The sequence below is a fragment of the Heptranchias perlo genome, chromosome 5 (assembly GCF_035084215.1).
Source record: "Heptranchias perlo isolate sHepPer1 chromosome 5, sHepPer1.hap1, whole genome shotgun sequence".
NCBI classification, from domain to species: domain Eukaryota; kingdom Metazoa; phylum Chordata; class Chondrichthyes; order Hexanchiformes; family Hexanchidae; genus Heptranchias; species Heptranchias perlo.
The window spans coordinates 52,318,827-52,332,522 of NC_090329.1; the positions used below are offsets into that span (position 1 = coordinate 52,318,827).

The 13,696-nt window shown below is 42.0% G+C and overlaps 1 protein-coding gene across 1 annotated transcript in view; it reads right to left on the reverse strand.

The window, feature by feature from the left end:
* LOC137321377 (cytosolic 5'-nucleotidase 1A-like) overlaps positions 1–13,696 on the reverse strand; it is a 94,988-nt gene that overhangs the window by 52,777 nt on the left and 28,515 nt on the right. The window contains exon 5 of the mRNA XM_067983763.1: positions 10,233–10,408. Within this exon, the coding sequence (XP_067839864.1) occupies positions 10,233–10,408 (176 nt within the window). The remainder of the gene's footprint in view (positions 1–10,232; positions 10,409–13,696) is intronic.

Below are 13,696 nucleotides of genomic sequence, written 5' to 3' on the forward strand. Positions count from 1 at the left end.
ATGTGACTACCATTACATTCTCTGATGGTGGACAGGGGAAGCCTGTGCTGCAGTTCATTCTAGAGTTGCCACACGCTTGAGTTAGCTGCAGTGCTGAACACACATCCATCATGGTGCCGCAGATGCAAATAGTGGGCTCCTCCAACTGAAACACCATCTGTAGCACATTCTGGGACACTGCCTCGAGTCCTTGTACAGATGTTTGATGCTCTGTAAACATTCTTCTTTTAAATGCTAAACATCTTAGATCTGGATGCTGAAGCTCTTTAGCTGAGGATAAACATCTCCTGGCCCTCAGGTCAGCAATGGCTGCCTCTTCGTCTTCTCTCTCCTGTGCTTCATGCTCTGCATGTCATTCATTGCACTTTCATCAGGCTTACTAACCATTCAGCCCCTGGGTGGGTATCTCTGGGCTGGTGCTTGGGAGGGTGAGAGTGAATGATAAGGGTGGTGAAGAGGAACTGGTCAGCTCTTGAAGAATAAGGACCAAATTGCTCTTGCTGCTCTTCCTCTGCTTGTTGCTGTGGCACACCTAGGATAGCACGAAGAGAGAGGTACATAGGAATAGGAATAGTAGTCCATTCAGCCCATAGAGCCTGTTCCACCATTCAATGAGATCGTGGCTGATCTGTATCGCAACTTCACTTACCCGCCTTGGCTCCATATCCCTTAATACCCTTGGCTGGCAAAAATCTATCAATCTCAGATTTAAAATTATTAATTGAGCTAACAGCTACTGCTTTTTGTGGGATAGAGTTCCACACTTCTATCACCCTTTGCGTGAAGAGGTGATTCCTAATTTCTCTCCTGAATGGCCCAGCTCTGTTTTTAAGGTTATGTTCCCTTGTCCTGCACTCACCCACCAGCAGAAAAAGTTTCACTCTATCTACCGTATCAATTCCTTTCAAAATCCTAAAAAAATCTCAATCAAATCACCCCCTAACCTTTTATATTCCAGGGAATGTAAGCCTAGTTTATATAATCTCTCATAATTTAACCTTTGGAGCCCTGGTAACATTCTGGTGAATCTGCGCTACACTCCTTCCAATACATCCTTTCTAAGGTGTGGTGCCCAGAACTGTGCACAGGTAATCAGGGGCAGATAAGTAGCACTACGTCTACAGTACTTTCAGTACAAGGTGTGACCTTAAGCATTCACAGTGTATTATGACAGATATACATGTGCTGCAGGTGTTGAAGGGATATGAAAAGATGAATGGTATCACCAAACTGCAGCTGGTACTTACCTTTCTACTTTCTCATCTCCCATTGCTTCTCCTGTATGCCTGTTCAAGATTTCCCAGGCTTCCTCATTATATGGAGTGAGAGGAGCTAGATGCTGGGGGCACCACCACCAATGGCTGTTCTCTGGAATTGGTTATGGGCCACTTTCTCCTTTAAGAAGAAGGTACATTGGGGGAAAAATTGAATAGGAGCTGTTTTAGGGCACTGGTAGTGTGATGTGCTATTACCCCATGCCCAATGACTCCTGCGCAGGCAGGACGTAAGTTTTGGCCGGCCCAAGGACTCACCTGCAATCAGCGTTCCATTCTGGGCCTTGCAGTGGAATCAATGCAATTCGTACTTAGCACTACCAGGGGGAACTCAATCTCTTAAAGGGAGGACATTTCTTTGCCTCTTAAAGGTAGCTGGTACCTGTTATTTGCTGAAAATAACAGTCTACTGTCTGCACGGAGTCTGAACTGAGATCAGACATCGCACAGGTAAAATACAGATGCAGGTCCCATCCCTATGTTTACACACTGATGAGTTATGTTAAAACATTGAATAAAGGTTGCGCACTACTAAATCCCACATCCTCCAATCTGCACGCCAGACCTCACCAATCTGCCAATCTGAGTTGGTACCAGGCCTGCGAGAGTGCGTGCACCAAGGTTCTCTGCTGATGCACTAGAGACCTTGGTGCAAGAGGTGGACAGAAGGGGGGACATCCTATATCCGCAGGGGGGTGGGGGGCAAGAGACCCTCCAGACATATATACCTGTGACCTAACTCCATATACCCGCCTTAGCCCCATATCCCTTAATACCCTTGGTTCACAGAAATCTATCAATCTCAGATTTAGAATTCACACTGAGCCATCTTGGATGTCGGAGAGGCCGTATAGCGCCAAAACAATGGGCGCTACATGGCCTAATTTAGCGCCCATTGTCTGAAAGCTCACCACTTGCCATCATATGGAATGAAACTCAGCAGTCAGTTAGCATTCCTTAATGGGGCAATAACAGATGTAGGAAAGATACAACTACATAACATGTGATGATTTTACTGCTTCCCTTTATGTTAGGCTGTGAATGAAGGTACATTTGCAAGGCAAGGATGGGGATGTTAAGGGTCTTATGGCATCGAAGTCACATTTCTGGTAATTTAAAGATGGTGTTTGACAGAATGGGGGTAAAGTGGTTGCAAGAGCAAGTCAGAGGCTGGGTATTCTGCGACGAGGGACTCACCTCCTGATTCTCCAAAGCCTTTCCACCATCTATATGGCACAAATCAGGAGTGTGATGGAATACTCTTCACTTGCCTGGATGAGTGCAGTTCCAACAACAATTAAGAAGCTCGACACCATCTAGAACAAAGCTTGATTGGCACCCCATCCACCACCATAAACGATTACTTCCTTCACTACTGGCGCACTGTGGCTGCAGTGCGTACCATCCACAGGATGCGCTGCAGTGCATACCATCCACAGGATGCGCTGCAGCAACTCGCCAAGGCTTCTTCGACAGCACCTCCCAAACCTGCTACCTCTACCACCTGGAAGGACAAGGGCAGCAGGCACATGGGAACAACACCACCTGCACATTCCCCTCCAAGTCACATATCATCCTGACTTGGAAATATATCGCCGTTCCCTCATCGTCGCTGGGTCAAAATCCTGGAACTCCCTACCCAACAGCACTATTGGAGAACCTTCACCACACGGACTGCAGCGGTTCACGAAGGCAGCTCACTACCGCCTTCTCAAGGGCAATTAGGGATGGGCAATAAATGCTGGCCTTGCCAGCGACGCCCACATCCCATGAACGAATAAAAATAAATCTGAAACATGCTTCTTAGATTACACTGTTGCAGGGTGTAACTGACTCCTCTTACTTTGGTTATGTTATTCAACATCTTCCAGCACATGTTGGGGTTAGTGGAGGTGACAATGATTGCCAAAACCACCTCCTTCCTCTAAACCTGGATTATTCCTTTGCTTGTCCTCCTTCCCTCTGTGCCAAATAATTGCTACATTCCCTTAATTAGCAATAAAACCTCTACAAAGGAATTTGAAAACTTGGAGGGCTCTGTGCACCTTCAAACATGCTTCTTTTTGTCTCAAGTTAGTTGTGTTGTTGCTCCCAGTTTTTAAAATCACTGGCCTGCCCCTTTAAGCTATTGCAGCAGTGTAGTTTCCCATTCCCCCTTCCAGAGACCAGCTTTCAATAGCGAGCGTTAACTGCGCTGGGAGCAGACGTACACATGATACTGATTAAAACCTCGGCATATACGATGGGGCCAGATGGGGTCATACTGGTTAGCTGGAAGTGATGCATCAATGAACTTCCAGTGCGTAAAACGCTGTAGCAATTTCTGTCCTTGACGAAAAAGATGTGTTAATAGTTTTTACAGAAAGAACTCCTGTCCAATATTTTCTTCTCCTTTAAATCTACTAATCTTCCACTGCTGAGAAAGCGAGATGAACGTCAGTCTCACTGGATGAAAAAACGTAACCAGTGTCTCCACTTCCCCATATGGATCTTTGGTTACACTGAATAATATTCTATCCTGAAGTTGTCTCTTCGTTCATTTACAATACTTCCTTTCCGCCTTCCTCACACCACCACCATTCAAAAGTATGATAAAAAAAAGTCAGTTTCAATGAATAGACAGTCTCCTGGTAGATTTGACACTTCAGGCAGAAATGTTTCTGGGAATTCACCAGTGCTGAACCCCTCCATATCTTCAGATAAAACAATTTTGAAGTATTTTTATTCAAGCTGGGTTCTTAAGCCTAAGCTGCACTGAGGAAAGTAAAGTTGTTAGGCTCTACTCCCACTAGTGTTGATCTTTATTCAGTCTGGGTAGAATTAACACTTTGCAAATAATGACTACTTAATTCACAATTCTTATGGTCTGCAGATGGAAGAGCGTGGGCTTTCTGCTTCTTATCACCCTATTTTCAGACAGTTATTGAGGGGACAGGGGTGGGAAATGGAGTGCAAATCCATTATGCTGGATCCAGAGCCCCACTCCAGAGGCTTGAGCAGATAATCTTGGTTCACATTCCAGTGCAGTACTAAGGGGGTGCTGCACTGTCAGAGGTGCCATTTTTCAGATGAGATGTTAAACCAAGGTCCCCCCTACTTTCTGAGATGGACATAAAAGATCCCACAGCACAATTTGAAGAAGAGTACGGGAGTTACCCTGGTGTCCTGCCAACATTTATCCCTCAACCAACACCACTAAAACAGTTAAATTAGTCATTTCTCTCATTGCTGCTTGTGGAACCTTGTTGTGCGAAAATTGACTACCACGTTTCTCTATATTACAACAGTGATTACACTTCGAAAGTAATTAATTGGCCGTGAAGTGCTTTGGGACCTCCTGAGGTTGGGAAAGGTGCTATATAAATGGAAGTTCTTTCTCTTTCTATGTGAATGGCTTCCTCCTAACAAGGAGTTAATGGTATCAGCTTAGGGGCATTGTCATCCATGCTTTTCAGGGCTGCCTTGCCCTAGAAAAAGAAAACCAAAAGGACCAAACTTCCTTCAGTTACCATAATATGGTGTGGCACCCAGGTGTCAACGTGCAGTCCATAATTGCAACAAGCAATTAGTTTCCATGCAATGGAGATAAATGCATTTACGAGTGTGAGTGAAGGAACACTTGCAGGTGAACGTTAGGGTTGTGAAGAGCACCATGCTACCTCCTAGGTGCTGATGGTAAGCAAGTGAAACACTTCAATAGAGTGTAAGAGGAGGTCACTGTAACAAACCTGTTTAGTAAAATCCATTCTTAGAAAGTGTGACTGATTTCTCTTAACTTGTCTGATCTGACAAGATCATTAAACTTCTTGTACGGAGTAGCAGTGAGTGAGGTTGTGGAGTTTGTATTGATTGCTTTGACTGCCTAGCTCCTCTGGCTCTATAGTATATAAGTACAGCCAGCCTTAAAGTAGATAATCCACCTGGTCCAGATGGGATGCATCCTAGGCTGCTGCGGGAAGTAAGGGTGGAAATTGCAGAGGTGCTGGCCATAATCTTCCAATCCTCCTTAGATATGGATTATTGTGATTAATTTTTCTCTTTATCTGAACAATATTTCTCAATTAAAACTCATCAGATCATTTAGTTCAACTACATATCAGATATTATGGCTGCCATGGGTATTTGTGCATGTCTTATACTGGAATATGGGATGAAAAGCTGAATAAGGAATAAAAGTTACCTTGAAGTCTCCAGTTCTAGCCTTGAACATGTTGCAGCTTACATTATAAGAAGAGCTACCTGAAGATAAAAAGCTTTTTGTTTTAAGTTTCAAATTCATTTTAAAAATGCAACCACGCAGAGACCTTTTAAAAACTCCTACGTTCCTGCTTTTGCTCTTCAAAAGTACAGAGGCAGATTTTCCTGGTACTGCAACTGGATTGCCTGGGCACAGCGAAAAAAGGGAAATCAGGCAGGATAGATCATACACCTATAAGAGAACCCACTCAATTTTCCATGTAGGCATGCAAGAGAGTTTTGGAAAATACAGGGCACTATGGAGCAAGTGACAAATTCACAGCCATCTGCAGAGGAGCCCTGGAAGTCAGAGGGCCCAAGCGCAGATGCAGTGTTTCTGGCTAACACTGTCTATTGCTACTGGTACCTTGGGCTCCAATTTGTAGGAGGATGTCACTTCTAGCCTTAAGAGCTTTGAATATCAACTTGATAGGATCACAATCCTTCACATTGGCCCAGAGTCTGTCCCTGCACAGATTCCTGGTCAGCCCCAAGGGACACCTAGCATTTAGGGCACGACAGGAAGAGAGACCAATAAGGAATTGATCTCTTAAGGTTAATATCCATCATAATAGCCAAACTAAGCTGTGCGCTTCAGAGGACTGCAGAAGATGAAGGTAGGGGACAGAACAGCCAACAAGTTCAGAGGCCAAAGCAGTGGCAATAGTTTCAGAATCTTCCCATGACCCAGCAGAAAGAGGGGAATCACAACAGCTGAATCACAAGGTTCCCACTGAAGAGCAACAGCATGACATCACACTTGCTGCTTCTACTGAACTAACATTTCAGTAGTGCAAGATTAGGAAGGAAGTGGCGCAGACCCCAAACTAACAAACAGGGAAGTAAACATAAAGCATAGAGGGAAATAAACTGGTTGCACTTCCTTTGGAAAGTACCATGTAGATTTATTGTCAGAGGAGCCATATAATGTTGTAGGTTGGGAGGAGAGAGGAACAGGCAGGATGGTAGTAAAGGCACTGAGGATTAGGCCAAACATGTAGGGAAAGAGAGGACAATAGGACTGTAATGCAGGGAAGTAAGTGCAGCTTTTACGTAAAAGTCCTGTCAATAAAAGACTGATGCACCAGTCTTCTTGGCTGTGCATCCGCTGGCCACTGAATTCTTTTTCTTCTCCTTGTCCTCCTCCATCGATGTAGGGTGATCTTCTTGGTCAGTTGGCTGAATGAGTTCCCCTCACTGAATAGCAAAATGATGCAGCACGCGTTGAATGCAGATAATTTTGATAGCCTTCTCAGGGCTATAGAGCAGAACCTCACCTAATCTGTCCAGAAAGCAGAACCTCTGTTTCAACATGCCAATTGTATGTTTCACAAGAATTTAGGCAGAGGTATATGACTCATTGTTTTTCCTTTCTACCTTGGTGCTGATTGGTTTAAATAACTAAGGCCGCAGGGGTTAGGCCCAGCCCCCCAGGAGCCACTGTCCAATCTGCCTGCTCCTTCCAATTGAGCTGGCACCATGAACAAGTGCGAGATGAAGGTATTGTGGCTGCTGTCACCGGCATAATTCTGTTCCTCTGGTCAAATACTACCTGTATGCTGATGGAATGAAAACTTTTCCAATTCGTGTATGTCACAAGGTTGTTGTTAAGTTCCCGATGGCTACACTGGTGTTATGTAGCTGGGGCTGAAGCAACCTGTTCGCTTGGAATGACTACTTCAGCTAGGTGGCTGATACATCAGTGGAGAGGGACAGCTAGCTGCAACACCATTACAGTGTCCAGACTTCATCATGGGGCAGAGCTGACGGTGTATGGTGGTTTGGATAACATGGGCCAGTCGATGCTAAGGCTTTCTGTTTCATCCTTGGGTCTCACTACTATGTACCTAAATATTGGACATGTAAAGACACATTCTGGTTCGCAAGGAATGTGAGGACAGCTTATTGGACTTGTTGGTGATGCTGAACCCAAGTAGAATATCTAATGTAAAATCCAGAAACATAACAACCACGTTGTCTGGAAAATAAAAGTGATTTGTTTACCATTACTCCCAGTCCCCCTTTCTAGGTCTCTGTGTATACTTATGTCCCACATTTTCAACCTATGCGCAATACTTTACATTTATCAGTATTAAAGTATTGCCATGCATCTGCCCAACTGCATATTCAATTTAATTCCTCTGTAAATCTTTTGCTGCATTATCTGTTTCTATAATTTATTACTGTATAGGTAATTCCTCCAACCTGGTCCTTAGAATACAATGCAATAATCAGTAAAAGCCAGAAGAATCAGTAATCACATCCCAACCCTTTTCCACCATTGCTAATGGACATCCTTTTATTATGTATATTTTACATTACTTGTTCCAAAATGCATTAACTTACATTTATATGCATTAAAATCCATCTGCCATTCCTCATCGCATTGATCCAGATTTTTTTGATACTGTATATCTCATTTATACTCATCATATTGCCACATATCTTGGTATCATCAGCAAACTGTTATAAAATTACAAAACGTATTCTTCTCTAAATCATGTATGAATAATATATGGACAGCAGGGGACCCAGACCAAACTCTGTGGAACTCTACTAGTCTTTGCCCCCAGAACTTTTACCATTTATCATAAACTTATGCTTCTCTTTGCCAAGCCAGTTTTCAAACTAGCTAGCTAATTTGCAATTAATTCCAAAATTGTATCCATTACCTACCTCCTCAAAAAATCCTAGCAGATTTGCAATATGATGTTTGCTTTTAGATCCATGTCAATAGTCCTTTTGGCCTCTGTGCTCTTTAGATGAGAATTGATAGCATCCTGTATAATACTCTCAAGCATTTACCCCAACACAAATGTAAGGCTAACTGGTTCATAACGTTTAGTTCTGTTTTGCTCCTTTTTCAATGTTGAGATAACCTGTACAATTCTCCAGAATGCAGATAAATCCCCTATAAGTAATGACCAGCATCTTTATCTATTTTTTCTTTCATTTCCTTAAGGAATCTACAGCTAACGTAGTAAGAGAAAAACAACATTTCTCCGCATGTTCTGAGACCTTATTTTCAGTGGCACCATTACAGCTCATGCAGGATGACTCAGGACAGGAAAACTGTTTTTGCTTTTCCAACTTGCTAAGGGGAACATTCCTTCCTTGAGACCAAATCGAAACTTAACCTGGCTCACCAGTTCATTCATTACATGGGTAACCATTAGCAAATTAATAGTTATTTTATTTTAAATTTCAAACATATTTCAAATGTACAGCCAAATAAGAATCCTTTAAAGCTCCCATGCTTCTGCTTCAAAGGGCAGTTTTAAAATGCTGCCATCTTCAGGTCCCATTTGTTGTCCTCATGCATATATGTGAGTAAGAGAAACAGAGTGGTAACAAATAATAAAGAAGGAAACAAATGAAAATGAATAGAAGAGAGACAGAATAGAAAAAAAAGAGATGCTCACAAACAGATACACAATAATTAAGGCAAATAGGTTTGAAGGAATAGAACCTATCATTTAATAAATAATTGAGTTTTGATCTTAGTGATTATGAGTTGGAAGCCTGTAAAAAGCATAGCTTGCTCCGGAGGCCAAATGAAAGCAAGTCAGGAGGTTCACGGTTTGATAAAAATGTAGAAAATACTGACGAATAAAAATGCTCAATAAATAATGAATGGAAAGGAAAGAGACAAAAATGAACATTTTTCATTTTCAAATTAACATTTGCGACAAATGCCTTGGTTTTCACTTAATACAGTGATCCCTTGAAATGGACAATTCGCTGCTTAGGTTTTGAAATGACTCCTAAAATTTGGACTTGGAGGTCAGTTCAGTTTCTATCTAATTAATAATATTAGATATAAAATTTGGCTGACCGTCTACCCTCATGACTGATCATGGAAAAATCGATCTGTTCTCAATGACCCCTGAACTTACTATAATCAAATCATGAGCTCAGTCCCCTCAGTAAGAACAAAGTTGTTCATCCACAATGGTTTATAAATGCGTTAGCTTTCAAATCCTTCCATGGGTTATGAGCATAAGCAATTGGTCTTTCTGCTATTTTAGCAGAAACATTATTTAAAATGGGCTCCACTAAAATAGTGCAGAGGGGGAACTTCAAATGCGTTAAGCGTTCAGTTATTATCTCACGGCGTTACTTCAAGGCTGTTATAACTAATGTGATATATAAACTGCTGGGTTCTGATAAAATATCCACAATACCCAAAGTATAAGAAATGTTCCTGTCTCAATATATTTTCATCAAATTGTAGTATTGATGAGAAATTATCGCAGTTTTTTTTGTCTAGGTAAGTCAGTCATGCCACAATCAAGATATGTACTGCTATATTCCTTGGTGTGCAAGTATAGAAACTTCTATACAAATCATCTCTTTCATAATGGAAATTGTGTTTCTTTCTTTGATACTTGAGGGCCGATTTTCTGAGTTTACACTTCTAATGGGAGGCTATGATTTTCTATTAATATGGACAGAAAATCTGCGAGCCTATCTGTGATTTCCTGATATGTGCATCGTGCAAGAACGGCTCTCTGCCAGCATGAAGGAGGAAGCCTCCGAAAGCTTGTAGATTTCAAATAAAAATCGTTGGACTATAACTTGGTGTTGTAAAATTGTTTACATGCATTCATAAAGTCAGCCCATTAAAACCTAAAATGCCACAGAATATTAATTTTCCTGTTTTATGTCAATCATCCAAATGCTACAACTACTACGAACTTCTGGTTTAACAGTGAACCATACCTGTGATGCTGGCTTGCGTTCATGATCACGGGCTAAATCTGACAGCGCATAACTCTTCATATTTTTCTCGCAATTTTCTTGCTGCACAAAGGAATCCCCATCAAATGCCACCCTTAGTTGTTGCTCGGAGAGCTGTGCATCTTTGTCAAGATGATACATTGTCGCTGCTGCAATTCCTGAAATCATAGAAACAAAGCTGTACGGCTTTGTGAATTTAGTGCTTTTCTCCCCTGCACATCACTGCACCAGACTGAAATCAAACTGTTCCTCTGCTTATCATTTTGTGAATATAGTGCTTACCAAGATGAGGAATGAATGCAGGGGTGTGTGGGAGGAGATGTGGCAGAATAGAAAATTCTTTATATTCAGTGTCAACATCCCATACCTTTAGATGTAGTGTAGTTGATCGTCCACAATGCTGCACCAAGCATTCTCCTTAAGGTCAACCTCAGCACACTAACCCTTCCAATTCATCCTCCCAGTTTTCAGGAGTATAATTTACATTTTGGTGTTACAGCCTCCTTCCTTCACTCTTGGAAACATGCCGCAAGGTTATAAGGGGGCCAAAAAAAATCATAAAAGAAAAGAATTTCTTCGAGGGCAAGGCCACAATCCAGGCCTTGACCCCTGGTGAGCTCTACTCGTGCCCCTGCAGCAGTCAGTCCATTTCCGTTCACTGGATATACCAAACAAGGTTCTGTGGAAACTATCAGGGAAGGTTGAGGTCCAGTACATCCAGGTCCCTGCCTAATTCCCAGCCCAACACTTCACTCCTGCTGGACCTATGGTGGGAGTATGTCGGAAGGGATATGGAATTTTGGGCACCTCTTCTTTTGTGGAATGAATTCAATGATAATTGATCTTGCGTGTTTACTGCCTATGATAATTGTTATATCTCAAACCTCAATGAATGTTGTTCTGTAGATAATAGTAAGGCTTATTTTTGAGGAATGGGTAATGTCTGCCATGCAGATGAACCATCAAAAATTGCAATAGGTCACAAGATACCCAGTGGAAGTTACTGTCCACATACTTAACTGGAAGATTTCCCTTATTAGGATTAACTTTTTCTGTGTTACAGGCTGTGTAAATGGTAAGTTGCTCTTACTCATATTCTTGTTCTGTCTCAGGACTAAGTCACTATTAGATAACGTTTCCTTCAATAATGGCATGCCAAATGCAAAAAAAGATATCCTGGGCAATTACTAAGGTATTTACATTTCTCTTAGGCCAATTCCATAAGTTTATACAACATGCTAAATGTTTTGTTGTTAATGCTTTACTGATTTGAAGGAGATTTAAAATACCCAATCAAGACATAAGGGGCACGATTTTAAAAGTGAAAAGCGAGTGGGTTGGGGGCACCATTCTCCCCTCTCAAAATTCTCGTTGTCTACTGTACCCAAGCATTCCCACATTTCTCATCAAAATATCTTCCCTCTATTCCTCCCTCAACCTGTGCACTGAGCAACTCCTCATCCTTGGTGATTTCAATTTCTATTTCAGCTCCCCTTGCCTTTTTTCCTCTGAATTCACTGCCCTCCCTAAACTTCTCCCTTTATATAAACTCTCCAACTCGTATTCACCGTCACCCCCTCGACCTTGCCTCTCCCGTAGTCTCTATTCTCATCACCACGTCTCCAAACACTTTCTTGTATTGTCACCACCCACATTCTTCTATCCCCTTCCAACCCTGCTTCCTTCTCATCTGTTCTTGGAAAAAACTCTCCTCCAAGTAATTTACAACTGCACTTTCAAACTTGCAGCTGCCTAATCTTTGACCCTTCATTTGCCATCATACTTCTGCAGCCATCGATTTGCTCAACCACTCGCTCACCTCCTCCTTTGATGCCCTTATCCCCAGTGATACCTTTACTGTCTCCCATCCTGGTTGTTCCCTCCGGTATGGTCCCATGTTTGTTGCCTTACATCCAAGGGGCGAAGACTTGAACGTATCTGGCACACAATTTGTTTAGCCATCCATCACCAGATCTGGCTGGACCACATCAAGTGCTATTCGGCCTCACTCTCCTCTGCCAGAAACCACCCACTACTCCAGGATCATCCTCGAGAGCAAATATAACTCCGTCTTCTTTACCTGTGGCATATTAAAAGATGCCAATCCAGCGGTAAGCCTTCCCATGTCATTTTCCCTACTATAGTTGCACTATATTGTAGTGCCCAATTTTGGGCAGTAAAGCAAAGGCAAATCTAGCTCTTGCTAACTAGTGTCAAATTCTGGTCAGTTTTTTGCTTACCTGCTGGGAACTATGTCAAGATTAAATTAAGTGAGACCTGCACTAAACTCAACATTTTTAAAAACAGAATGATTTGTATCAATAAAATACCTATTGAAAATAAACAGTCCTCATGGGCTATGTGGTCAGTGCCATTCAAACTAACACACAAGATGTGGAGGGCTGGTGGGGGGGCGGGGGGGCGGCGGCGAAGGCTGTTAAACTTTATATCTAGGATTAAGGTAGGAAGTTGACTCCAACGGGAGCTATCAGTGTCAGAAACAAAAACCCACAGTAGTAAATTAAACACTCCGGAACCTTGGGAACGTCACGGCACAGAGTGGAGTTTCTGGAAAAGTAGGTAAAACAAAGGGAGTGAAAGAACTAAAAAGGGACCACTAGGCTAAGAAATCTATAAAAGGGCAGCATAGACAGAAACAAATGTATTATGAAGAGAGCACCTAAGTGAATAAAACGCAAAACAGAGCTTTATAAGTTTAAAAAACATGAGAAGTTATCATTAAAAGGAGCATAAGATAGAAGTAAAAGCAAAAGGGACCAGTCAAGATAAAAAATTAAAACTTAAAAGGGGCAACAGGAGAAATGTAATCAAAAAGGGAGACAGAAGAGAGATATATAACTAAGGTGGAAACATGAGGTGTGTATGCTGTGGGATGGTCACACACTATAGTCGGATACAATAGAGGGGTGAAGAGGTGCAGAATTTGTCTGTTTATCAGTAAGCTTAATGAGAGAGTTGTTGGTTAAGAAAGCAAGGTACAGGCCCTTGCAAGGGCAAACAAAAGATTTTTGAGGGCCAGTGGATATTATTCAATTCAGTAATTGAGTCATCTCAGGTAAGTGATATGGCCAAGCTAGTTTCTGACCTCAACAGTAAACTTTCAGGGATTAGAGCCAGAGACCAGTACAATCAGGAACAGCACTGTAATGACAGAGAGAGACAATCACTGAAGGAAGCCAAAAAAATGGGGATACTGAATGAATTAAGTAAAAGAAACATGAAAGGTGAGAAACTAGGTGAAGCTACCCAAGCGATTAAATTGGCGAAACAGATACCAGACACTGGTCAATATAGCAAAAGAAAAGGCAGATAGAAAACCAGAGAGAACAGCCTGGAGAAAGATGCAGGTCACAGCGAGATTGTAGTCATTAACAAATAGTCATGTGCAGATATTACCTCTAGGATGATGAGCTGTCTACTTGGAG